This window comes from Sinocyclocheilus anshuiensis, unplaced genomic scaffold (assembly GCF_001515605.1).
Source record: "Sinocyclocheilus anshuiensis isolate Anshui unplaced genomic scaffold, SAMN03320099.WGS_v1.1 scaffold14, whole genome shotgun sequence".
Lineage (NCBI taxonomy): Eukaryota > Metazoa > Chordata > Actinopteri > Cypriniformes > Cyprinidae > Sinocyclocheilus > Sinocyclocheilus anshuiensis.
In genome coordinates, this window is record NW_015544139.1 from 638,539 (window position 1) to 663,793 (window position 25,255).

Here is a 25,255-nt window from a genome sequence, read left to right on the forward strand (position 1 = left end):
AGTCTAACTGCACTTCTGTGCCATTTCATCTCAATAGTCTAGTTCAGTTTAAGTGTGCTTTAAAACCTCAGAACACTCTCCTCACTATTGTCTCATAGTCCTATTTTCACTTTAGCAGAAGCTGTTCAAACAGTATTTATGACAGTTTTGTGTAAAAAAAAAAAAGAGAAAAACTTAACTGTAAATCTGTGTTCTCTGTGTACTAGTGTAAGCAGACCACACTTACACTTGAATTAATATTATAACCATATGAATTTAGTTACACTTGAATTAAAAGTCAGATTAATTAATTGAATCATTACTACAGAGAAGACAAGTTGGATCTGATATCATGCTGTCAGTGATAGGTGAATAATGCAATGGAGGTGAAAAGGCATTAAAGCAATTAAACGTTAAAAAAGTAAGACAAAAAGATATATGAAACATGAAGATGCACATGGATTTGAGTCAAAAATAAAGAAAAAAAAATTGTATACAACTTAAAGATCAGTTCATTTTATTTGACTTTGGAACCACTTGTATGTAAATAGTATATTAACATAGGTAGTATGAACAATAAAATAAAATTCCTATTTTACGTCATACTGGTTTTCAATAAAATTTTTGCACATATCACTCATTTTCACCCATTATTCAGTCTACAATTTAACTAGCGTAACAGTATTTAGGTTTTGAACCTTCTAAAATACAGGATAGTCAAGAAAATACCACGAAAGACACAATGTACAGGCCTTTAAGGGGGAAAACAATAAATCACATCCATTTAAATTAGCTTAAGCAGTAAATTAGTTTCCAAGGGCAATTACATCATGTCTTTACTCCCTTCCATCTGTGGTCACTTATTAAATTAAATTAATCTGAGAACTCAATAAAAAAAAATCATAAAATAATAAAAAATATTCACAAAACAAAACACAATAAGCAAGGTAACTTTATACCTTTCTACAATATTCACACTTCATCCCATCAAACACTTAAAAAAAATTCAAGTGTGCATTTCCTCAAAATATCTCTGTGTGCAAATACAGACATTACATGCATCTTCCTGAGTCTAGATCAACAAGCCAAAAATGGGAAAAAATAAAGCTCAGTAATTATAGTGCAATTACACGTCAGCATAAAATACTTGCTCTTTAAAAAAAAAAAAACACAAACAAACTTTTTCTATCATACGGTATAGTAATACTAATTCATGAAAATATATAAGGCTTAAATTTTGTTACTGTAATTTAAGGGTCCCCTAGGTAAGTTACGGACAGTTCACCCAAAAATGAAAATTCTGTCATCATTTACTTACACTCATGTGCTTATAAACATTTATGACTTTTTTCTATTGTGTGGAACAGAGTAGCGTGAACATTCTGCTAAACATTTCATTTTGTGTAAATCATACATGTTAGGAACAACATGAGGGTGAACAAATAATGACCGAATTTTCATTTTTGAGTGAACTATCCTTTTAAGGGACACAATGTGAAATAGGCACCCAAACTCTGTCTGAGACACAGCACAGAAACAGTGTTTTGAGATTAGACATGCTGGTCACTCGCTATGACATGTTTAGGGTTAAGATGATGTATTCCCTGCCTTATGTGCCCTGTGAAACTATGCTACCAGACTCACGCTACCAGTGAGCATTTGAGTCTCATGCTGATCGACACATTCCAGTTCGTGTAGGTGCTCTGCTATGAGAACAACTGCTGCCGCTCTCTCCATGTAAGGAGTGAGGGATCATCCTGGTCACATAATGATTGTATGGCTGAGCCGTACCCTGATTCTGTCTGCACTGACCTCCATTTTTTCCCTTTCAGGTACCCAGCAGAACTCTTTCACACATACAAACATTCAAAAACACACTTTATCTATTTTTAACCCACGCTAGCTAACAGAGATGCCCACTGCACAGAAATGTATTGCTAGTGTACAATGCAAATACTAGCATTGACGAACTGTTAAATATTAATATAGCTATATTATGTCAATTTCATCCCTTGAGCTTACATTGGACAAGAGAATTTGATTACTAAGGCCACAATGTAAATGTGATGCTGAAATCAATCCAAGATAAAAAGCTAAATAAAAAACACATCAAAAACTAAATTTGTCTCAGTCACTATCTTCAAGTCTGTACAAAAGCTCCTGCCCTGAATAAAGCTCAAGTGCTGAAGAGATACATCCCAATACTACTTCAGACTTTTGCTGTGTGACAAAAGCCGCAGTGCTTGGTGGCTTGAATGTGTATGTACAAGCATAACATCAGCTTCTTTGGTTATTGAATAAACATGAATGTGATATCAACATCTTCTGAGCGACATTCAAGAATCTCATGAAGATTGTGAACTGAAAAAATAAATAAATAAATAAACAACAGAATAAAACTGGATGAGTAGTGGAATGATGGTGACAGGTGATGTGATGTGCAAAGACAGGAGATGTCCTCAGATCACAGGAAATGACATCACTGCCAGGGTGTGAGATTAGGAAAAAAATAAAGTTTAAATTTTTCACGAATACATTTTTGCATCTTACAGATGAAGTGCGCAATTTCTGTGACACAAGGATACTTCCACCCCAAACTCATGCTATTGGTTGCACTGATGTTATTATGTCCAGCTCAACAAGGCCGCTCAAACAAACCAGAAATGACACACTCCACCTTTAAGAGGGTCTTTTTTAGAATACATGAACAAATATTCTTTCAAAATTTATCTCTGAATTTACGGAGCCTCGAACATGACAAATAAAAGATATGATGGCCATGAATTAAGAATTTGTTTACACGACTTCATTGTTCCCTCTTAGTTAAATTGTGGCCATGTTGTACTACTTCGTTCCCTCCTTTTAATTTAGTTCAACTGTGGGCATTATTTACCTAAACAAGGGAACAAATGTTTAATTTGTGGCCCTGATTTCTATTTTTTTCTGTATGTCATGTGTGGGGCTCCATAGTGCATTACTTTTGTAATGTTATTAATAAGTAAACGTCTTAATTCATTCATTATACAACAGTCTTAATTGAAACAAAGCATAGTTAGTTCTTTGTTCTATATATACACACATAAATCCATATGGGGCATCAGCACTGTTTTCAGTCTCACTCTGAAGCTTCTTAACACATATTAATGAACCTGAAAAGCTTCAGGATCTTTTTCATTCCCTACACGGAAGGTCTAGTTTTGAATTTTAGCTGCCTGCTCCTTCTCGACCTTCTCCTTGGCTTTCTCCTTCTCCACCAGCTTCTCCTCCTTCTGTAGCATCACCATGATCTCTGCCACCTGGTTGGTGGAGATATCGATGTCCTCCTTATCGATCAGCTCTACCACCTAACACACAAATACACACAGACCAGATAAATGTCAACGTCAAACTATAATGCTGAAATCAATGAGGGACCAAAGAAGCCCCATCTTGTTACCTTAAAGACATCATCAATGTCTATCTTGCCATCTTTGTTTTCGTCGAGTGCGTCTGCGATGCTGAGCAGCTTGTGTTCAGGGATGTTCTGGATCTGCTTCATGACTCCAATGAGCTCATTGATGCTTATCAGATTCTCCCTGTAGGACAGGAACAGACTGCATACAGGGAACGGTTACTTGATAACACAAGGGGTAAGATGGTGGAGGACGAGTAAATTCACGGATCAACCAATCGCATGCCAAGACAGCCGTGCAGGGTTCCCAGAATAGAGGTTTTGGAGTCATTCATGAGAAAATTATTCACTAATCTTGAAGAATTTTTGACTAAATCATACAAGCCTTAACTATAGTTTCATAGAAGACAAAATAAAGGCCTTAAAATAAGTGATCCATCTTATACTTGCAGCACTGAGAACAAGAGTGAACAAGATTTCACAGCACAATCCTAATCACACAATTGATTATCTACAATAACCGGCATTAATTAAAGAAATACTAGTAAAGGAAATGACAAGCAGACTACTGATTGATTAAAATATTTAAAAAAAATATATAAAAATGTAAAAAAAAAAAAAATCACAATTCAGACCTCCCTCAGACCTACTTGGTTGAAAAAATATGGTGTTTAGTCCATATTTTTAAGTTAATGCTTTTGATGAGAAAACAAAACGAAAGGTGAGAGGTCTTTCCTGTCCTTACCTTGGCAAGTCACTATGTTTCTCAAAGAACAATCTAAAAAAACAACAAAAAATCATTTTTAATTGGACTGGGAACCCTTCTCGTTTACAACCTGTAAGATTATTCTTCCACCACCATTTTACTGTGCCGATTGCAACATCCCATCATGCATTACTGATGACACACAAACACTCCACATAAACCACCATCACCATTTAAACCAATTCCATACGAACAGCAAAACTCATGCAAATCAAGATCTCTTACCCAACTGGTGGTGTGGTCCCGCTGTCCATCTGTCCGTCTAGCACCATCTTGTCTTTCTCCAGCTCGTTGATGATCTTATCCACTCTGCCAATCATGCGGTTGACCCGCTTCGACAGACGCTGACTTGCTTTAGACTCCTCCACCACTTTCTCCTGTCCTGTTTTGGACAGCTCTCGTTTGATCTCCTCCAGGTCCTGTAGAGAGACATAGTGGATATCACGTTTAAATGTTTATGACAAAAAATGAAAATGGACCATTGGTTTATGGTATGCACCTCGCTGTACTCCTGCACATCATCCTTCAGGTCCTCCAGCTCCTCTTTCTCTTTGGTGAGGAGATTCTTCTGCTCCTTCAGTTTGGTGCAGGCATCACTCAGCATGTCAATCTCCTCCTTAGTGATCTCCTCTCCCTGAAAAATGACACACACACACACACACACACACACACACACACACACACACACACACAAACACAAACACAAACCACACACACACACACACACACAGTGTCCATCAACACTCTCCAGGTAACACACACACACATACATGCACAGCAGTGTTGGGGAACCTTTGAATCAGTGGTGAATTTAACATTTTGGTGCGGGTTAGATGCTAGCTCTGGAAATGGATCAAAATCTATAACAAATTTAATGAGGAAATATATATAAAATGGATGGAAATTCCATGTAACTTATTTAGTCAGCTAAAGTTAGTATTCCAAATAAAATCACTAAATAGCATCATCTATTCCAAAGTCTTGTCTGCTAGTTCACTATAGGGATGACTCCACTACAGTAACCAATGTTCAAGCTACTCATGATTTAAAGTAGTTAAACTACAGTAAAGCTAACGTTGTCTAAGTTAAGAAAAAGCAACTTATTACACTATATAAATACATATCTTAATACATAATTTGATTAACTATTTGTCACTAAAATTGTGAGAATTTCGATTAGACTGCCTAACACTGGAAAAAAGTACAGTAAAAGCAAATAATACTCTAATTTATATAACTGATTTGAATATGTAACAATGATAATCAGCTGCACTGAAATGACTCAAAAGGCACATAATGAATCAGTGATTTTTTTCCCCTTCTTTTTATAATGAACTGCCTGCATGAACTGCCTGCACAAATTGATTCGCTAAAATGAATCAGACCTCTCAGTACTAGAGATATATTCTAGCTAGGTGCATTTAATTATTGTCTCAGCTTGCTCTGTTGCAAGACAACACAATATAATGAAATCAGCAATGTAATGCTTTGTCAATCTACATCTTACTGTCCCTTAACTTTTGAACGGTTGTGTAACTTATTGTAAAAGTGACACTAGTTTGAGAACAGTTGAACTACCGTCACACTTTCGAAAAGAGTATTAGTTACTCCCCAACTCTGATGCAGAGACATAAAGAGGTTGTTCTTTTATAAGAGGATCAGTCAGAGGAAAGGAAGGTCTTCCCATACAAAAAAAGGTGATCACAGAAAGGTCACTAAAACCGACTGAAAAGCATTGTAAGGCTAATTCAGTGGGTCTCTGAGCAACATGAGGATTTGCTGCATGTTTCATATGCAATGTGCTACAGACATATACTTATAAAGGAATAGTCGGGGTGAAGTGGGAAGGAGGATACAGGTATAACCACATGAAAAGGGGAGCAGTTCAGCATCTAACCTGAATATGCAGATACCTCTACCACTGCTCAAACTGAAGAAATAAACACGCAAAATGATACACAACACACAAAAACAGAGAAAGAGCAGTTCCTGTGACATGACAGTCCAAGATTCTGCTGTACAACAACATCAAGTCAGAGAAGTGAATTAGCTGGACCATTTTTTATTAAATGTGACCCTGGACCACAAAACCAGTCTTAAGTCGCTGGGGTATATTTGTAGCAATAGCCAAAAATACACTGTATGGGTCAAAATTATTTATTTTTCTTTTATGCCAAAAATCATTAGGATATTAAGTAAAGATCATGTTCTATGAAGATATTTTGTACATTTCCTACTGTAAATATATTAAAAATTAATTTTTGATTAGTAATATGCATTGCTAAGGACTTTATTTGGACAACTTTAAAGGCGATTTTCTCAGTATTTAGATTTTTTTGCACCCTCAGCTTCCAGATTTTCAAATAGTTGTATCTCGGCCAAATATTGTCCTATCCTAACAAACCATACTTCAATGGAAAGCATATTTATTCAGCTTTCAGATGACCCTTATGACTGATTTTGTGGTCCAGGGTCACAAATGATTTCAGCTAAAAAAAGTTACATTTATACTACAAAACTATTTTATGCATCAAGTATATCAACATATTCAACAGCATTGGATGTTTCAGATTTTCCTAATTCAAGCAGAATGGGGCTATACTTTCACGTGACTTGCCTTAAAAGGGTTATAAAAACACTTTATAATAGCTTTCATTACTCATTAACAAACACTATTTTATAACGCTTGACACATTATCAGTAATGTACACTACTGTTTCAAAAGTTTGGGGTCAGTAAGATTTTTTTAATTGTTTTTGAAAGAAGCCTCTTATGCTCATCAAGGTTGCCTTCATTTGATCAAAACAGTAAAAACTGTAATATTTTTACAATTTACAATTAACTTTTTTGCTACTTTGATATACTTTGAAATGTAATTTGTTCCTCATTCTAATATGCCGATTTGGGTGCTCAAGAAACATTTCTTATTATTATCAATGTCGAAAACAGTTGTGCTGCTTAATATTTTCTCAGAAATCATGACACCTTTTTTTTCAGGATTCTTTAATGAATAGAAAGTTCAAAAGAACAGCATTTTTTTAACATTGTGAATGACTTTGTCAATTTTGATTAATTTAATGCATCATTGCTGAATAGAAGTATTAATTTCTTTATAAAACGAAAAACAACACAAAAAAAAAAAAAAAGTCAGGAAACTTTGAGTCAAGTTTTCATATAAATATTTTTGTATTTGATTTTATTTCTTGTTAATGTTTAATAAAAGTTATTTTATACATATTCAGAGTTCATTTAGATTTAAGAGAGAAAACTTTCTGTTCACCTCTTGTTTTGTGTGTGTGTGTGTGTGTGTGACTATCTTACCTTAATACCCTCCAGCACCGGTGCAGTATCTCGTAGTGTTTCTAAATGGATGGCCACGTCTACACTGGAGAGAGCATGTTCTGCATCCACACGTCGTTCTGCTTCCATCTCCACCACCTCGGCCTCCTGGAAACACATATTAAACCTTCCATGAACATTTAAACTATACTACAGGTATGATGCTGGAATCACTGTCAGACTGAAAGAGACTAATGACCCGTGCAGCCTGTTCCTTTTCTTTCTCTGCAGCATCAGACAGTCTCTCCAGCTCCCGCTCTCTGTTTTCCTGTCGGATAGCTGCCTCTTCCTGTAGCGTGGCCTCCAGCTTGGTTTTGTTATCCACTTTAGAAAAGTCCAGCTCTGCCACCTTCAACTGTGCCTCTTTAGTCTGTGAATGCACAAATTAACAACACACTGTCATTACACAAATCTGAAGCACTTGCTTTTTACCTTGCTTTTGCACCTACATTTATTGCAAATATTATATATATTGTGCAGTACATACCACAATCTCTGGCAGGTTCTGTAGTGTGGTTGTAAGCTGGTCTGTAGGGGACAGCGTGTCTGGCAGGAACATGGCTCGGGACAGCAGCAGCAGAGATGTGGGGATGTGCTGATTGAGGTGCAGCTCCAACCACTGACATGATCAGAAATGTGAAATACACGATGAGAAGATGCATTACGAGGAAGTAGGGATGTAACGATTAACCGCAAGCCAGTCGAAAATCGATTCAAATATGTGACGATTCAAATCGGTTGAGACGCCAAACAAATCGCGATACAATTGGAGTAGGAGTTTATATAAATGTATCTCTGAGGGGAAATGACAATCTTTAGAAAAGTTTACATGGTATTTTCTTTTCATCTTGCCTCTGAACTGTATAATGTCTTCAATCTCATTTTGTTAAAAAAATAAATAAATCGTGAGAAAATCGAATCGTGAATCGAATCGTGAGTTGAGTGAATCGTTACATCCCTACTAGGAAGTAATGATTGTAGAGGAAAGTGCAGCATGTGTTACCTGTTTAAGCTGTTCTCTCAGTCTCTCCTCGGTCACACCCAGAGCTCTCATCCCTCTCACACGACATGCTGACTGCAGCTCGGTCACATTAAGACTGTCCACTCCTTCTTCTGCTATCAGCTGTCAATCACACATACACATGCAAAGAAATCAGCTAGCTGATATAGAAATTGTGGCCGATACGATTCATGATAATTGTTTTAATTTGCTCTGAATTCTTATACACTAAATACATAACGACATAAGACATAATAACTACTTTTATGGTCTTTTATGGTGTTTCTGTTTCCTTTTTGAAGTTTAAAAGCCGTGGTCACTATGAAAAATGTTATGTTGAAAAAATATAAGTATATACAATAGCATTCAAAACACTTTAATGAAAAGTGACAGTAAAGACGTTTATAATGTCACAAAAGATTTCTATTTCAATTAAATGCTATTCTTTAGAACTTTCTATCTTAAAAAAACGTGTCACACAAAAACATTAAGCACAACTGTTTTCAATACTGATAATGAAAACTGTTTCTTGAGCAGCAAATTAGCATATTAGAATAATTTCTGAAGGATCATGTGACACTGAAGACTGGAGTAATGATTCTGCTTTGTCATCTGCTTTGTCATCACAGTAATTAACAACATTTTAATATATTAAATACATATAATATACATGTATTTTTTTATATATAACATAATATATTAAAATAGATATTTTCAAATGTATTTTAGATATTTAAAATTATTAACCTGTAAAAAATGACATACAACTGTTATAAATAAAACAATGCAAAGGTTCTTGATAGGGGTTGACCGATATGTGTTTTTCAAGGCTGATGCCGATACCGATTATTACAGATCAAGTAGACCGATAACCGATATTTTGAACTGATATATATGTCTGGTGTAAAAATGAAAATTAATGTCAAAATTAAGAATAACAAGGGCTCTGACAAAAACTGCCTTCCCTGGTGTTGGTTGAGTGTAGTACTCCCACAGTAAACTCTTTATTTTAAAGAGTTAAACTCTTTATTTTTTGGCAAACTCTTTATTTAATGGGTTTACCATTCAAATTAAAACATGGAAGAAATAGCGTATTGTGTGATTATTCTTTTAAACAAAAGTTGTAATAATTGTTGTAGTAGTCGGGGTTAAAGCAAAAAATTTAATCTTTTGACTGAAAATTTTTCCTCGGCCAAACCCCATTCCTCAACCATACCTGTCACACACCCAGTTTAAGAGCAGTGTTTTTCTTCTTGTAATCAAGAGCGCTTGTCCTCCTAATTAAAAAAAATTAAGGAGCACCTTCTGATCAATAATCAAAAATTCTGATCAAAAATTAGCCTTCCTAATATGAGATGAAGTGATTTACAGGGGCATTTTCTTTTTACCTTTGCAATGGCATAATTTTCATCTGTAAAATTCAAAAATGTATGTTTATAAGCTTTTTAAAATTTCTATTTAAAACAATATAATAAGAAGTAGAATAAGACAAATAAGTTACCAATCATGAAATTAGTATTAATGAAAAATTAATTTGTACTACAGAGGTGGCACAAAAAAGAACACACAAGTGGCTTGTAGGTACATTTTCAGACATTCAATGAGGCTCAGAAGTGGCATGAGTGCAATTAAATTGATCGCGCCGGCGCCTCACGCTCACACTAAGCTACTGCGTTCATTGGAAACAGCGCAACCGTTCACCGTGCCGTTCGACGTGAGACCCGGTCCACTGTGGCATATTTTTGCTCGTTATGATATTTTTCCGTCGATACTGGAACCCGTGTGATATTTTACCTAATAAGGCTAATAGTTTAGCTTCAGCTACATCACGCAATATGGACACGTTTGCGTTTATAATGTTGGTACATTACAGCATTATTAGGCCTGCCTTTATTATTTCTGAAAATGCAACTTATACAAGACGTATCTTTTTTTTATTTTCCTCAAAAAAAAAAAAAAAAAAAGTTTTTGGGTTTTTAAAAGCATGCTTCCTAGTTCTTGAGTCTTCTTGACAACACATCTTCAGCTGAGTAAGGACAGGTTCTAACCTTGTCATCTGCACGGATGGCTCGGAGTTTCATGATGAGCTGAAAGCGCAAGAAATTGTTGGTGCCGATGGACTGCAGCTCCAGCAGTTTGCACAGTGCCACCAGCTGCGGTCGTGTCAGATTATCCAAGGTCAGTTCATCCTCAAACAACTTAGAGAAGCGTATGATCTGCTCATTACTGGGTCTCTCTCCAGAGTCTCGAATCTGAGAGAGAGAGAGAGAGAGAGAGAGAGAGAGAGAGAGAGAGAGAGAGAGCTCTCTCTCAAAAAAAGCTAGAAGCGTATGATCTGCTCATTACTGGGTCTCTCTCCAGAGTCTCGAATCTGAGAGAGAGAGAGAGAGAGAGAGAGAGAGAGAGAGAGTGAGAGAGAGAGTTCTCCTTCAAAAAAAGCTCTCATTCATGGTGCTTAAGAGTAACATCTCATCTAAGAGCATTTCATAAGCATCACCACATGTGGGCAATACAGAGCTGTGTTTTGAATCACTTGGAGCAGCAGTACAGTTGTTTTTTCAGGATGAGTTCTGAGCATGTGACTATGATCTACCTTCTGAAAGAAAGTGGAGAACTCCTCGGTCACGTTGCCTTTGGCTGCTTTGTTTCTTAGTGCAATCTCCTCGACTGTGTCCTGCAAGAACTTGGCCATCTCTAACTTCACTCTCAGCTCCTTCTTTAGTCTTTCCTCCTGCAAAACACAAAGACAGTGTGTGTGAGAGAGATATATGATATGAGGTCAAATAGGTTTGGTATAAGTATTGTATAAGTAGAGGCATAAGAGGTGTGACTAGGACAGAAATACGATTAAGGTCTTTATAGATTAAAACTCGAGAGGTCGGCGTACCTTTTTGGACTGTGTCTCAAAGGTGGACGGCAACATATTAGGGAAAAGTTTCAGTGCAACAGGAAGCAGAAACTCCATAAATGGAACGATGATAAAGACCAGAAAGGGCAGAAGCCGGAAGACATCTGCACACGTCCTCAGGAACTGCAATTAACATGACATAGGCAGTGATGTCAGCAGATTGCTGCTTTGGTGATGAAATGCAATTATTGATCAGTGGTGGAAAATCTAATCTCTAGAAATAAAAATGAAGTAAAACCCCTGAAATCCTTGTCATGAGGCACTTAGAACTGATTCTACAGGGTGATCTGCTCTGTCAGGACTACATAAGGGAGTAAAATTAGAGCTCAAAGCTCAAACTCACAGAGTGAAGAGTTCTCTCTAAAGCTGCCGATTTTCCTCTCTACTGTTTGAGTGAATCTCACAAAACCTGTCGAGAACCTCATGTCCTGCTCCTATTTCACCCCAAAATCAAGCGGAAGAAGCTTATTTAGCTTAAAAAGCCATTAAGATCTTCTACATTGCTACATTATTTTCATGAGAATTAAGGACATTCAGTGTCATCTCCATCAATTCCCATTAATGTAATGTAAAACCAAAAGCAAAAAAAATAAAAATCATTAGTCATACAAAAGTTAAATTATGAAGCACTTGTACATCATGTTTGTTGAAATGCCTTAAATGTATGATTTTTAAAATACCGGTAATATAATTATTTACAATACTTCTTTTTTTACATACATGAGAATGAGAATCACCAGAATAATAGTAATATGATTTACAAAAAATTGTTTAAAAAAAAATTGATGGTCCTAAAAATGTTAATGCCAACTTCCTTTTTTTTTTTTGTGAAACATAACCCGGATGTGTTTATGCATGATTCACTCCTCCTGCAAAGTAAAAAAAAAAATAATAATTTGAAAGTTAAAAGATATCAGGTAAAGTACAATAAAACAAAACAAGATAAAATAAATAAGATAAATAAATAAAAACAAAACAAGAAATAAAATTGATTTGAAATGGGAGTGAGCAGATAACACCAGAGACAAGTCAAGCCATCAGTGCATCCACTCCCCATGCCAATATCTAATATATAGTTGATGAAACATGATGAATTCAGAAAATGAGAGGTTAGATAACAAAGGAGCTTCAGCTTTTTAAGAGGGGTCCCTGCTCCCCTTATTCCACCTGTGTGTCAGCGGTCCTATAGGGAAGAATTTAAACCATTTGGTGATGAAATGCAATTATTGATCAGTGGTGGAAAATCTAATCTCTAGAAATAAAAATGAAGTAAAACCCCTGAAATCCTTGTCATGAGGCACTTAGAACTGATTCTACAGGGTGATCTGCTCTGTCAGGACTACATAAGGGAGTAAAATTAGAGCTCAAAGCTCAAACTCACAGAGTGAAGAGTTCTCTCTAAAGCTGCCGATTTTCCTCTCTACTGTTTGAGTGAATCTCACAAAACCTGTCGAGAACCTCATGTCCTGCTCCTATTTCACCCCAAAATCAAGCGGAAGAAGCTTATTTAGCTTAAAAAGCCATTAAGATCTTCTACATTGCTACATTATTTTCATGAGAATTAAGGACATTCAGTGTCATCTCCATCAATTCCCATTAATGTAATGTAAAACCAAAAGCAAAAAAAATAAAAATCATTAGTCATACAAAAGTTAAATTATGAAGCACTTGTACATCATGTTTGTTGAAATGCCTTAAATGTATGATTTTTAAAATACCGGTAATATAATTATTTACAATACTTCTTTTTTTACATACATGAGAATGAGAATCACCAGAATAATAGTAATATGATTTACAAAAAATTGTTTAAAAAAAAATTGATGGTCCTAAAAATGTTAATGCCAACTTCCTTTTTTTTTTTTGTGAAACATAACCCGGATGTGTTTATGCATGATTCACTCCTCCTGCAAAGTAAAAAAAAAAATAATAATTTGAAAGTTAAAAGATATCAGGTAAAGTACAATAAAACAAAACAAGATAAAATAAATAAGATAAATAAATAAAAACAAAACAAGAAATAAAATTGATTTGAAATGGGAGTGAGCAGATAACACCAGAGACAAGTCAAGCCATCAGTGCATCCACTCCCCATGCCAATATCTAATATATAGTTGATGAAACATGATGAATTCAGAAAATGAGAGGTTAGATAACAAAGGAGCTTCAGCTTTTTAAGAGGGGTCCCTGCTCCCCTTATTCCACCTGTGTGTCAGCGGTCCTATAGGGAAGAATTTAAACCAGGCAGGCCTGAAAAGAGCCTTTGTGTTTGGCCCATTGACATGTATATCAGCACAGGCAGAGAGAGAGAGAGATAGAGTGCAAGGGGGAGAGAGGAGGAAAACAGGGAGGCCTGGAGTGTGAAATATTCAGGGACAAGTGAGTGGGATGGAGAGTGAAGGCATTCCAAAGGAAGTGGCTGGGAGAGAGCAGGACAGAGGGTTTGGGAAGGGGGTTGATGACTGACATCAAAAGCTAAAGGAACCCACGCTGTGCGAGGCCAGTTGTGAATAGGCAGGATTAAGAATGAAGCAGGTCAGAAGAATAGCGAGAGTGAGGTGCAACAGATGCTAGCTGAGGCAGAGGTATTAGCATAGCTCGCAATGCTAATGTTTACAGAGCTCACAACATAAAGAAAACCTCAGTAAGCTCTTGATAACAACTAACCATGACTACCCAAACATGAGTATTATAAAAGCTGTAGATGTTTTTGAACCAAATGCTGTAAAAAAAAAAAAAAAACTTCCAAGAAAATCTTACAAGGCTTTAGGAAATAAATAAATGAAGTATAAGTAATAATAGTGACACTTGCCTTAGTAAACCATTAATGTTTACAATGATTGCTTGCAGCAAATGTTTTCAAAATGTTTGCCGGGACACCAAATTTTAAGGGGGTGTTTCTATCTCTGTGGCTTCATGTAACTGTCACCAGAGTAAAACCAAACATCCCTTCTCAGTACTATTGCCATGACTGTGGAGAAATGATAGGAGAAATGTAGTGGATAACGGTGGCATTAATATCCCAGCAACCCAAGGACGGACGGTTCATTCTGAGAGAGTGACAGAGTGACACAAAGCCTGAGCAATTTCCCGTATGTACTGACTTAGAACGCAATGGAGGCCTCCAACGGTTACAGATTATATGCATCACTTAAGTGTCACTTTACAACAGACTGAGTCATGCACCTGTCTGAGAATTTGAGGTTGGGAAGGCATTAGCACTATGCTAACAGAGACGATCATGCAATACAATGTGTGATAGTTGCAATCTGCTGTGTGCTTGAAAACTCAAATCTAATACAGATGAGCAGGAACCTTGTTTTTACACTATCAAGTTGTTATGTTTTTAAAGTCTCTTATTGCTCACCAAGGCTGCATGTACTGGAAAAATACAATAAATCTGTCATATAATGAAAAATTATTACAATTTAAAATAGCTGTGTTCTATTTCGATATATTTTGAAAATATTATTTATTTCAAGTTTTTATCCTAAAGGCCTCAGGAATCTCATTAGTCCCATGTGAGCTGGTTAAAGTGTCTTGGGTCTCCCCTAGCCTCCTGACTTACAGAGAAATCTCTAACGGCTGCTCTCTGAAGAGAACTCAGCATGGCACTAATTTAAATCATTAAGCTACAGAAGAGATCCAGTCAGACTTTATAGAACTGGGATTAAACTACGGAAGAATGCTAACCACCCACCCCAAATCCTACTATACACGACTTAATTACATTACACTGGGTTAAATCCACAGGGCAATGACAGACGAACAATTTACATCACACCAAGAACAACTACATAAGCACTGACAGGTCAACTGACAAGCCCAGAGTGGTACATTATGACAGTTTTCTTTGCATTTTCTATTAAAAGTAAAGACCCAAGTTTTAACCCTTTTGTGTTTGTGGGAAGTTTCATCGCAAATACTAACATTTCGTAAATTGCTACTTTATTACTACCAAATCTCAATGCAAACATGTTGTCATTGACTCTTTTAAGGACAAGCATATTAGGTGGTCTTAGCCTTGAGGCTTCACACTGACAACAATTTAACATGCAACAAATTTGAACAGAGTTCAACTTTTGTATACACATTGATAGTTCTAATCTGACTAGCTGGCTGCTACGCAACTTTCAGGAGTCAGGGTACAGTTATTTATCATAAACTTATCAGAACAGAGGAATACTGATTGGGAACGTTCAATCCTATCAACTCAGGTCATCCAATGGCTATCCTTCAGACACTGTAGAACAGGGGTTTTCACACTCCTGATGCCAAGAATCCCAAATATGAGGATCCCTTTGACAAAGACCCTGTTCCTAAAACATAATCAGCTCTAGATAACAAAAATAGTAGCCTAAATACAAAAATTGTAAGTGTGCTATTATAAATACCAAATATAAATGTCAAAAAAGTATCTAATTATTATTAATATTTTTATTTTAATAATTTTATTATTTATTTATACATTTGTACATGTTTTTTTTTCTTACTATATTTTATTTTAAATGTTATCTATTTCTGTTTTTGATTTTTTTTTTCTTTCTTTATTGAACCATTCTTTTCTGTGAATTTATGCAACTGAAATGTTGAGCACACTACCATTGACTAGTGTCAATCCTTTAAAAAGCCTTTGGAGTGTCGGAAGTATTTGATTGTGTGTTTACTAGGCCTGTCGATTTAATGCGTTAATGTAATTAGTTAGTTATAGGGAAAAAAAATTACACGTAAAAAAGCCTCAATTAACACAATAATGTCTGTTTATGCTCAATTTTGCCAATGAAAATATATCCTATTAAAGCCACAGCAGAACTGTTGTACGTCTCCAAACAACACACAATTTCGGAATGAATCCTAGTTTTAAACGAATCGGGTGAACCATTGATTCAATGGCCCATTCATAAAGAGAGCCATTTACTTCATTTCTGAATGAATTATTTATTTATTCATTGAGTCAATGATTCATTAAAGGGGTGGTTGATCAGCTTTTTTTGAAGGCTTGAACGCGTTATTTTCAGATATTTTACCTTTATTCTACACCGCTGTTTCCGTTCTCGTCAAAACAGTCTGTTGAGTTCCTGGTTCTATGAAGCCCCTCCCTCAGAAATCTGGAGAATGTCATCAACAAGTAAGTAACAAGTGCCACTTTTGTTCTGATCAACGGAGGAAAAAAGCATTACAATAAATTGCGCTATCAATGGAGATTAAATCTAACGATTGGTTAGCTCATATCACATCAAACCATGCCAATTCGACCTTTCTGGATTACAATCCGCCATTTATTCCAGCTGCTGTGAGAAAAGGCTATAAACGATCCGTCACCTGCAGCATCCTCACATGCGATATAGCATACTAGCCGAGACAACTTCTTTATGTTTACAGACGTGACGTAATGATGCAGCGCCATGCTCGAATTTCCCACGAAAACCTGCCCGTACCACTCAAATTAGAAAACTTTATTACAAGCTAAACGTTGTTAAATCGAGCTAAAGTAAGGCGATAGTTTTGAACACTGGCTGGTTATGTACTTGCTCAAAATTTGATTTTGGATCATTTTTAATCAAAAAAAGTTACGGACTGCAGCTTTAATAAAAAACTAATATTAGGGACAGTTCACACAAAAATTTAAAAAGAAAAAAAAAAATTCTAAAGCTACTTATATACACAATAATGGCTGTAAATTATCTTTTAGGGGTGATTTCTAAGCCAAATTGCCATTAATTTGATTTACTAATCTCCACATCGCGTAATTTATTAGATTAAAAATTGTAATCACTTGACAGCCCTAGTGTTTACCTGTCTCCTCTCGCGGCGTGACAGAATGTGTCCATTCAGCACCCTCCAGAGCATCCGAACGGTGATAGTCGTATCTATCCACAACAGGCGGAACCCATGATAGTAGTGCTTCACCTCATCAATCACACGTTGGCGTATTGTCCATCGCACAGGTTCGGCATCTACCTTCGGGCTGTACACCGGTCCACCCTCCTCAAGCTTTTTATTCTGATCCTTCAGTGAGCGTAAAGAACGCTCTACCTTTGAATCATCATAGAGGGGGCTTGTAGTATGTACCCACCGGACCAGGGTGTTCTGTGGCCAGGCTAGCGTCCTGAGGTATGTGGAGTGGGTGTGAACAGGGTCATGTACTAAGATGGAACAGTACAGGCGAGGTGACCTGGACAAGCGGCACTGAAGCGCTGATGAACTGTCAAGGTACAGGACAGATGATGCATGAGGCCAGGTGCTGCCTCCAAGAACACTGGGACTGCTGAAAAACAGTTTTTACAACCTTTAAATAAAGATCCAATTTGAAAGAATAAAAAAAAAATTATTTGAAATACATTTCCAAGGCTGCATTTATTTGATCAAAAATACAATAAAAACAGTAATACTGTGAACAACCATATTTACATTAATAGTAATATTGTTACAATTTAATAAAATTGTTTTCTATTGTGATATATTGTAAAATGTCAGTTATTCTTGTGATAGTAAAGCTGAATTTTCAGCAGTCATTAATCCAGTCAGAAATCATTCTAATATACTGGTTTGATGATCAAGTAACATTTCTTATTATTATCAGTGTTAGTTAATTCTATCATTAAAAGTAAAATAAAATTTAGAAATCAAAAATATGCTCATCATAAAAGAGATATATTCAAGCCATAGTATGCATGAATTGCACTTTTCTCCAAATAGATTCAGACAAAAAAAAAGAGAGAATCATGTCACTGACCCAGTTACAATTTAATATTCGGTTACATTTACCTGTTTGTGGCTAACCGCAGTGCAGTGCAGTTAAAGCATGCGTTTTCTGATAACTTTCCTGAAAGAGATTCAGAGTAAAGAAAATATACAATTAGATATCATGATATCATACAGCACACTTATGAGACCACCATGAAGAAGTATGGACAGACATAGTAATGCAATATAGCTCCAGGAACACCATGCATCTGTGCATGATGGAAAAAAAAAACAAAAAACAGATGACATGTTATAACATAAGGGGGTCATGAAGAGTGCTACAGGCTACAAGCCAGCACAGGATCTCAGAAAAGGACAGAGAAAATACTTGGTCCCTTGCCAGTGGTGCATAAACAGACAGGGAAAAATATCACTACTGCCAAGAGAAAGGACACACAAATGAAGGTATGTAAGGTCCAAGGTGTGAACTGTATCAGAAACAGAGCGATGGAGGCACTTAGATGCATAATGAGGAATCCAAAATACTTTCAACTTTTCATCAACAAACCTTAAAGGGGTCGTATGATGCGATTTCAAGTTTTCCTTTCTCTTTGGAGAGTTACAAGCTCTTGGTGCATAAAGAAGATCTGTAAAGTTGCAAAGACTAAAGTCTCAAATCCAAAGAGATATTCTTTATAAAAGTTAAGAGTCAACCACGCCTACCTAAAACGTCTCATTCTAACACGACCCCACATGTCTACGTCACTATGTGGAAATATTAGCATAATGCCGCCCAAATGTGCAAATGATCTTTAAAATAGCATCATATGACCCCTTTAATTCAGGGGGTTTCAAACTTTTGATGCCAAGAAGAACCCTTACATTTGATTTTTCCATATTTTCTCCATATTTAAGGAAATTTTATAAAAGCAACAAAATTACATAATTTTTTCCAAAATTAAAGAATGATATTTTCTATTATTATTATTGTACTAAAGCAAATTATTGTTATTAATTACTTTCTAGAAAATATAAAAAGTTAACAGTGCATCTAAAAACTAAGTACCCATTATTTTGTTCACAAAACTATATGCTGATTTTTTAATCAGTCTTTAGAAAGTAGAAATAAATAGTAATATTGGCAAATTTGGTAAATGTGAAAGAAAAAAAAACATTACATATGTTTATTATTATTTTAAAGGGATAGTTCACCCAAAAATGAAAGATCTGTCATCATTTTCTCACCCTCAAGTTGTTCCAAACCTGTATGAATTTGTTCCTTCTGCTGAACACAAAATAAGACATTTTGAAGAATATGGGTAACCAAACAGTTGTTGGTCCCCACTGACTTCCATAGTATGGAGAAAAAAAAAACTATGTTCTGGTCAATGGGACCAGAAATTGTTTGGTTATCCACAACATTCAAATATATCTTCTTGTTCAGCAGAAGAAATCAATTAATGGAATAACTTGAGTAAATAATAACATAATTTTGGGTAACCAATCCTTTTAAGAGCACAAGTTAACTTTGACAGCCCTAAAAACACATTTTGTAAGTGTGTTTCTTCTCTCTCAAGTTTTTGCAAACCCCCTGAAAACCCCTGGTTTAATTAATGCCTAAATAACACAATAGCATTTTCACATCTCAATCTTCAATGGAGTTGTGTTAGGAAGCAATATGCAACTTACACAATCATCTAATGCTGTCATGTCATGGAATGTAAAGCAACAAATTACATTACTTATTGGTCTTGCCATCAAGTTGAAACTGCACCTGCCTACATGCTTAAATAAATGCTTGAATATGACTCATTTAACATTCTTTTATCCATCTAGTCAAAGCATTTTGTCATGTCCATTGCACACTAGCACTTAATCCATCTGACTGTGCTATTTATTTATGTGTATGTGGATTGATTGTGACACAAGCTCCATACAGGTTACATCAGATACAGACCTCACACAAAAACGCTGCAATTGTTGCAGTGAAGAGTTTACATAGCTCACATTTTTTACACTGGATGGATGAAACAAACATTCCTGTTGGATATAACCCCTCTGAAGTATATGAATAATTACATATATTGCTTATGTTAAACTACAGTACAGTAAAACAAGACCACCAATTGCAGCTGTCTGTCAGTTGTTCAAGCATAGTATTTCACCAGTAATGACCTTCACAAGCACTCTCGACGTCTGTGACAAACTCAGATACGCAAGGATGACCGAGCACATTTCAGTGATGTCTAACTCATGGTAAAGTTAACTAACCAGGAAGAACAGGGTAAAGTCTAAATGTCGCAAACCACCAGACATGAAGTGAATCGCCTGTTGAAGTGGGTTATTAAAATAATACCATATCTTATGCATGTGCAATTTCTGCGCTGATATTGGGTTAAGTACATAATTGTTTTTAATACAGTAAAAATGTGTTAAACACAGGGCTGAAAGTGCTATATTTTTGTTGATAGTTAATCACATAATCAAATAAATTTTTAACCAACTGTTCCTTTTTAACTAATAACCCATTGTTTGCCGAAAACATATACTCGATTCACCTGTGTTCACCTGAGAAACAAAGTGGATTATGATGACCCACCTGCATCATGACTTGAATGTACCAAGATAAGCCATGCAACTTTTATTATACAGACAATTCAGACTAAATATATCTATTCAACAAGTAAGTACCAAAACCAGATAAGGTGAATTTTGTCATTTTTAAAACCAATAAACACTTTATCCTATCCCAGTTTAAAAAGCAGAGACAAAATGTAAAAAAGTTTGATTGGTTGAGTTTCCAAATCAGGGCCTTTTCTACTGTAGGCATAGGCGAACTTGGCAGTTACTTCGGGCGCCTCCAACTAAAGGGGGCGCCAATGAGCGCCTCAACGCCCACTTAAAGGGTCATGAAACCCCGTTTCAGCACTGGTTAGTTCTCACTACAGTTTTAAAAAATGCTAAAAAAAAGTGGGCGTGATGCACGGCGGAGCGGAAGGGGAAGAGGGGAGACAGACAGCTTCCGGTTCAGACGGTTTCATTTCACTCCCATCGAGTTTAAAACAAATAAATGCACAGCCATTTGCACTCTGCATCGAAAACATATATATGAACGTGCTGTTGCACCTCTGATAACTTTTTAGGCTTATTCTGCTCTGTTTATATAAGCCTTTTGACGGCTTGTGTCACCGAGCTGTAAAAACGGTTACACTCACTAATGAATTAATCGCGTTTGTGCCGAACTCTTATTACAAAGCAAAAACAAATGCTCTCCTTCCTTCGATCCATGAATGTTTCTCTCAGTTAATGTATGCAGTCTCGCAGTCTGAAGCGTCTGTCATAGCAAATCAACACATGCTGTTGTGAATAATTAAGCAAAGCATCTTCTCATAGGATAAGAACACGCAGTCTCATGAATAATTTAATAGACACCTACGGGTCATCGATGTACTATATAGTCCTATTACTATAGTACTATAGTAGTACACAAATTGTGACGTCAACACGATGTAGATTTTAAACCCGGAAGATGAAAATAGCGCAAAAAATCTTAAAATTAACCAGTTTTCTCAAACAGTTAAAATTATTAGATGCTAACATTGTCTTCTATAATGTGCAACACAAACACCTCTGCTAAAATCTCAGAAAAAGTAGTCTGGGGTTTCATGACCCTTTAAACACATTAACATATGACACTGCATTTTAGCAAAAAAACACCACTTGTTAAGTACATTTAAGCAGCTGAATATTAGCATTAGAATGTTTTTAAATGTTATCAGTTTAACTATTATTTAGTGTATATTGAAATTATATTTTTTTTTTTAAATGAATGACGGCATCAGCAAAATAACGTAAATGTTTGGTAGGTTACCATGAACAAATTTTAAAATTTAACCAAATTTAAATAATCATATCATTATCCTATTCAAAAGCATACATCTCCAACAATGATTTCACCTAGGGCGCCAAAGTGGTCTGAAATTGTCCTATTCCATATTGTTTGCTAGCAGATGTGTTGCGCCAGGTTTGATCTCGGTGATGCAAAATAGCAGTACATCTTGCATGTCACAAAGTGCAATGTGTTAAGTTTAAAGAGGAAGTGCAAATTAAATTTGAAACATATAACATTCTTGGATGAGGATGATCTATTTAAAAACGAAAGTGAAGGAGTGGAGGATGTCCTTCCACTTACTGTAAATATAACTTCTGGAAACTCCCTTATCTGGAGTAAACCAGTAAAGCTATTCTCACCCATTCTGACTGTATGCATAGATGACAACAGAGAACCATTATTTTTTTAAGAGTGTAGAATAGAAAAAAAAAATAAAAAATCTATGACAAAGACAAACAATCAAGGGACTGTAAATTTAAAATAAAGCACACCCTGTATAGAGTAATAACATGTTGAAAGAACCTTAACTTTCATGTGTATTGTCTAACTTCCTTTAAGGGTGGAGAAAAAAAACTAACAACTTTGTGGTCACAAATCTTCCTTTCTGTTTTAGGATGCTATGTAAAGAACACAACAGCAACAGATTCACGGTGTGTAGAGAAATGAACAGAGTCATCATATGAGGGTGGGCCCACAAAATGTTTTTACTCCACATGATGCTTCAGATGTTTTCTAAGTAACTAATTGTTTGATCTAATGGTTGGGAGTGGTTGGTTTAAATGTACAGGATGTACTGTAGTTTTGTTAATGTTAAAATTCTTTCTACTATCCCAGCTTAACATGCAGAGTCAACTACAAGTAAGCAATACAGACCGACTTTCCTAAACACTGTAACCCTTTCGCAACATTGCTCTGTTAGTTCGAGCAATCCAAAGCATTCAATAATGCAATCCGTTTGCATTCCCATTCATTTCAAAGACAGAAAACACATCCTGCATGCTTGCTGCATCTTGGCTCATGGGCATTAAACTTTAGGCACAAGCACAACACCTGAGCTGTAAGTGCCATGTGACTTAGAGCCACATGAAAATTACATATTTATACTAAGTTGAATAAAATGAGCGCTTCACGTTTCAAAATTAAAATGCAGCGCGGGTGTTTTTATATGAATGTATGTGACTAGTGGGGGCGGGGCCGAGAGCAGTGGGAACGGAGCAAGGCCAGTGAAGTAATTGATAATGAGCGACACCTGCACCACTCACCGGTCTCGAGTCCCACGGAGGAGCTCCGGAAGGATAAAAGGAGGAGTGAGGACAGTGAAAAGCTTGCTGCCGCGCTCTTGGGTCGAGGAGGGGTGGCTGCAGTCCGAGAGGGAGCGGAGGAGTCGGCCCCGTTCGCCACAAGGCCGGAGCCTGCTGCCGTCCGCCATGACTGGGGACTCGCAGGGAATGGGGGACTCGCTGCCGGCTGCCCTCAACAGGAGGAGCCATCGCCGTCCGCCAGGAGGCGGAGGAGCGGTGGGCTGTCCACCAACGATGTCCAGTACCATCGCATGGCACCGCGAGTGAGAGCCTCGCAGCCGGTTGAGGACCAAGCGGCAGTGTGTCCGGGAACCGGACCGATAATTTTTTTTCTTTTCCTCTCTCCCCTCTCTCGTATCCGTCCCTCCTCATCCTTCCGTCTCCTTTTCTCTCGCCTCGTCTGTCTGTCCTTACCCCCAGGTACGCCGCGGCCGCCGTGATCGGCACCCCCGGAGGGGGGTGGGGGGGAGTAGAGCGCAGTCTCGGGAGTACCCCCCGGCCTGCAAGGGGCGATGGGGGTATGTGACGAGTGGGGGCGGGGCCGAGAGCCGTGGGAACGGAGCGAGGCCGGTGGAGTAATTGATAATGAGCGACACCTGCACCACTCACCGGTCTCGAGTCCCACGGAGGAGCTCCGGAAGGATAAAAGGAGGAGTGAGGACAGTGAAAGACGAGAAAGGATCAGGCCTGGACTTTATTTTGTGTGCGGCAGTCGTCTGCGAGGGGCTGCCGCTTTACTTTCATTGTGTTTGTTTATTTTATTAAAATCTTAAATGTTCGCCGGTTTCCGCCTCCTTCTTCCCGAACTACGAACTTTGTTACAATGTATCTTTGAAAAGAACCGACTGTCTTCAGAAAAGCTTCGATGTCATTTTCATTTCGTCCTTCCTGTAATGGAAAAGAAAATCGGCATCATATATCGGCCATCGGCTGCCATGATTTCTAAATATCAGCATCGGCCAGTGAAAAACCCATATCGGTCGACGTCTAGTTTTTTCATGAAACTTACCCACATTCAAGTGTTGATAAAAAAAGATTGTATGAAGCTAGAATACAAGTTTTTTTATTTTTTATTTTTTTTAAAGCAGAGGCTCTGTTCTTTGTTTTAACATATTGCATGTTCAGATATTCATACAATAAATATTCTGGGTGCCATTAAACTTTTGTGAAAATTATTAAAAATGTTGGCGGTGGCTGGCAACTTAAAACAAAAAACACTGTCGGGGAAAGAGATAATAGCCAGTGTTGTCCAGTGTTGTCAAGCTTATTGGTATGTTTTTCATTTTTTTTATGATAATCCACATTATCAATCCAAAGACTGAATGTTATGAAAGGTATTCTTGGTAGCATTTGTTTACCTAACAATGCATATTCAGATCGGACCTCTAATTTATAGGCTTGTCAAGCAGAGCTGCAGTTAATCATTTGCCAGGCCACACCGCTGCAGACTAGCTACAAGAAAGAAAGTCCACACATGGGAGTTACTGGGGTTTCTCAGGAAGCACTTCAAGAATATTTCAAAATCAATTAGAGATTGTGGGAGAAATGCTGTGGTTGAGTAAGTAAGCAAAAGAGCATGTTTTATTTTGTTTAGACAAGGTATAAGGCCATAGCTGCTTGCTAAGGCTGCAAGGTCCAGAGATTTGTGGTTTTTATTAGAGCCCGACCGATATAGGTTTTTTGGGGCCGATACCGATATTAGGGAGTAAAAAAAAGGCCGATACCGATATATCGACCGATATTCTTTGTGTATATTATAGTACAGTACCAGTCAAAAGTTTGGATACTTTCCCATTCGTGTGTCCAAACATTTGACTGGTACTATATATAGAATACAGTATATACATAAACAAAATATATATACATAAACACATTTTTTGCAATGATCACTCAAATGTGGTGATTTCTAATCTGTTATTTATCAGTTCAGACAGTTTTTTAATGCTCTGATTACTAGCAGAAGACACTAACCAGTTTTAAATTCCAGTTGCG

At 36.8% G+C, this 25,255-nt stretch overlaps 1 protein-coding gene across 4 annotated transcripts in view; it reads right to left on the reverse strand.

The window, feature by feature from the left end:
- Window positions 1–2,839: 2,839 nt before the first annotated feature.
- The window catches only part of LOC107695024 (LETM1 and EF-hand domain-containing protein 1, mitochondrial-like), a 25,262-nt gene continuing 2,846 nt past the window's right edge, over window positions 2,840–25,255 (reverse strand). Inside the window, exons 2-15 of one of the 4 annotated variants that reach the window (XM_016494789.1) lie at window positions 18,152–18,209; window positions 17,180–17,651; window positions 11,363–11,506; window positions 11,069–11,206; window positions 10,524–10,727; window positions 8,479–8,598; window positions 7,963–8,094; window positions 7,675–7,845; window positions 7,458–7,583; window positions 4,636–4,770; window positions 4,362–4,555; window positions 4,116–4,148; window positions 3,416–3,554; window positions 2,840–3,323 (exon numbers count right to left, since the gene is read on the reverse strand). In XM_016494789.1, coding sequence (XP_016350275.1) covers window positions 3,171–3,323; window positions 3,416–3,554; window positions 4,116–4,148; window positions 4,362–4,555; window positions 4,636–4,770; window positions 7,458–7,583; window positions 7,675–7,845; window positions 7,963–8,094; window positions 8,479–8,598; window positions 10,524–10,727; window positions 11,069–11,206; window positions 11,363–11,506; window positions 17,180–17,651; window positions 18,152–18,209 — 2,219 coding nt within the window. In that variant the 3' untranslated portion in view covers window positions 2,840–3,170. Of the gene's footprint in view, window positions 3,324–3,415; window positions 3,573–4,115; window positions 4,149–4,361; window positions 4,556–4,635; window positions 4,771–7,457; window positions 7,584–7,674; window positions 7,846–7,962; window positions 8,095–8,478; window positions 8,599–10,523; window positions 10,728–11,068; window positions 11,207–11,362; window positions 11,507–17,179; window positions 17,652–18,151; window positions 18,210–25,255 lie in introns of all 4 variants that reach the window. The other 3 variants (XM_016494793.1, XM_016494791.1, XM_016494790.1) reach the window with 3 other exon arrangements.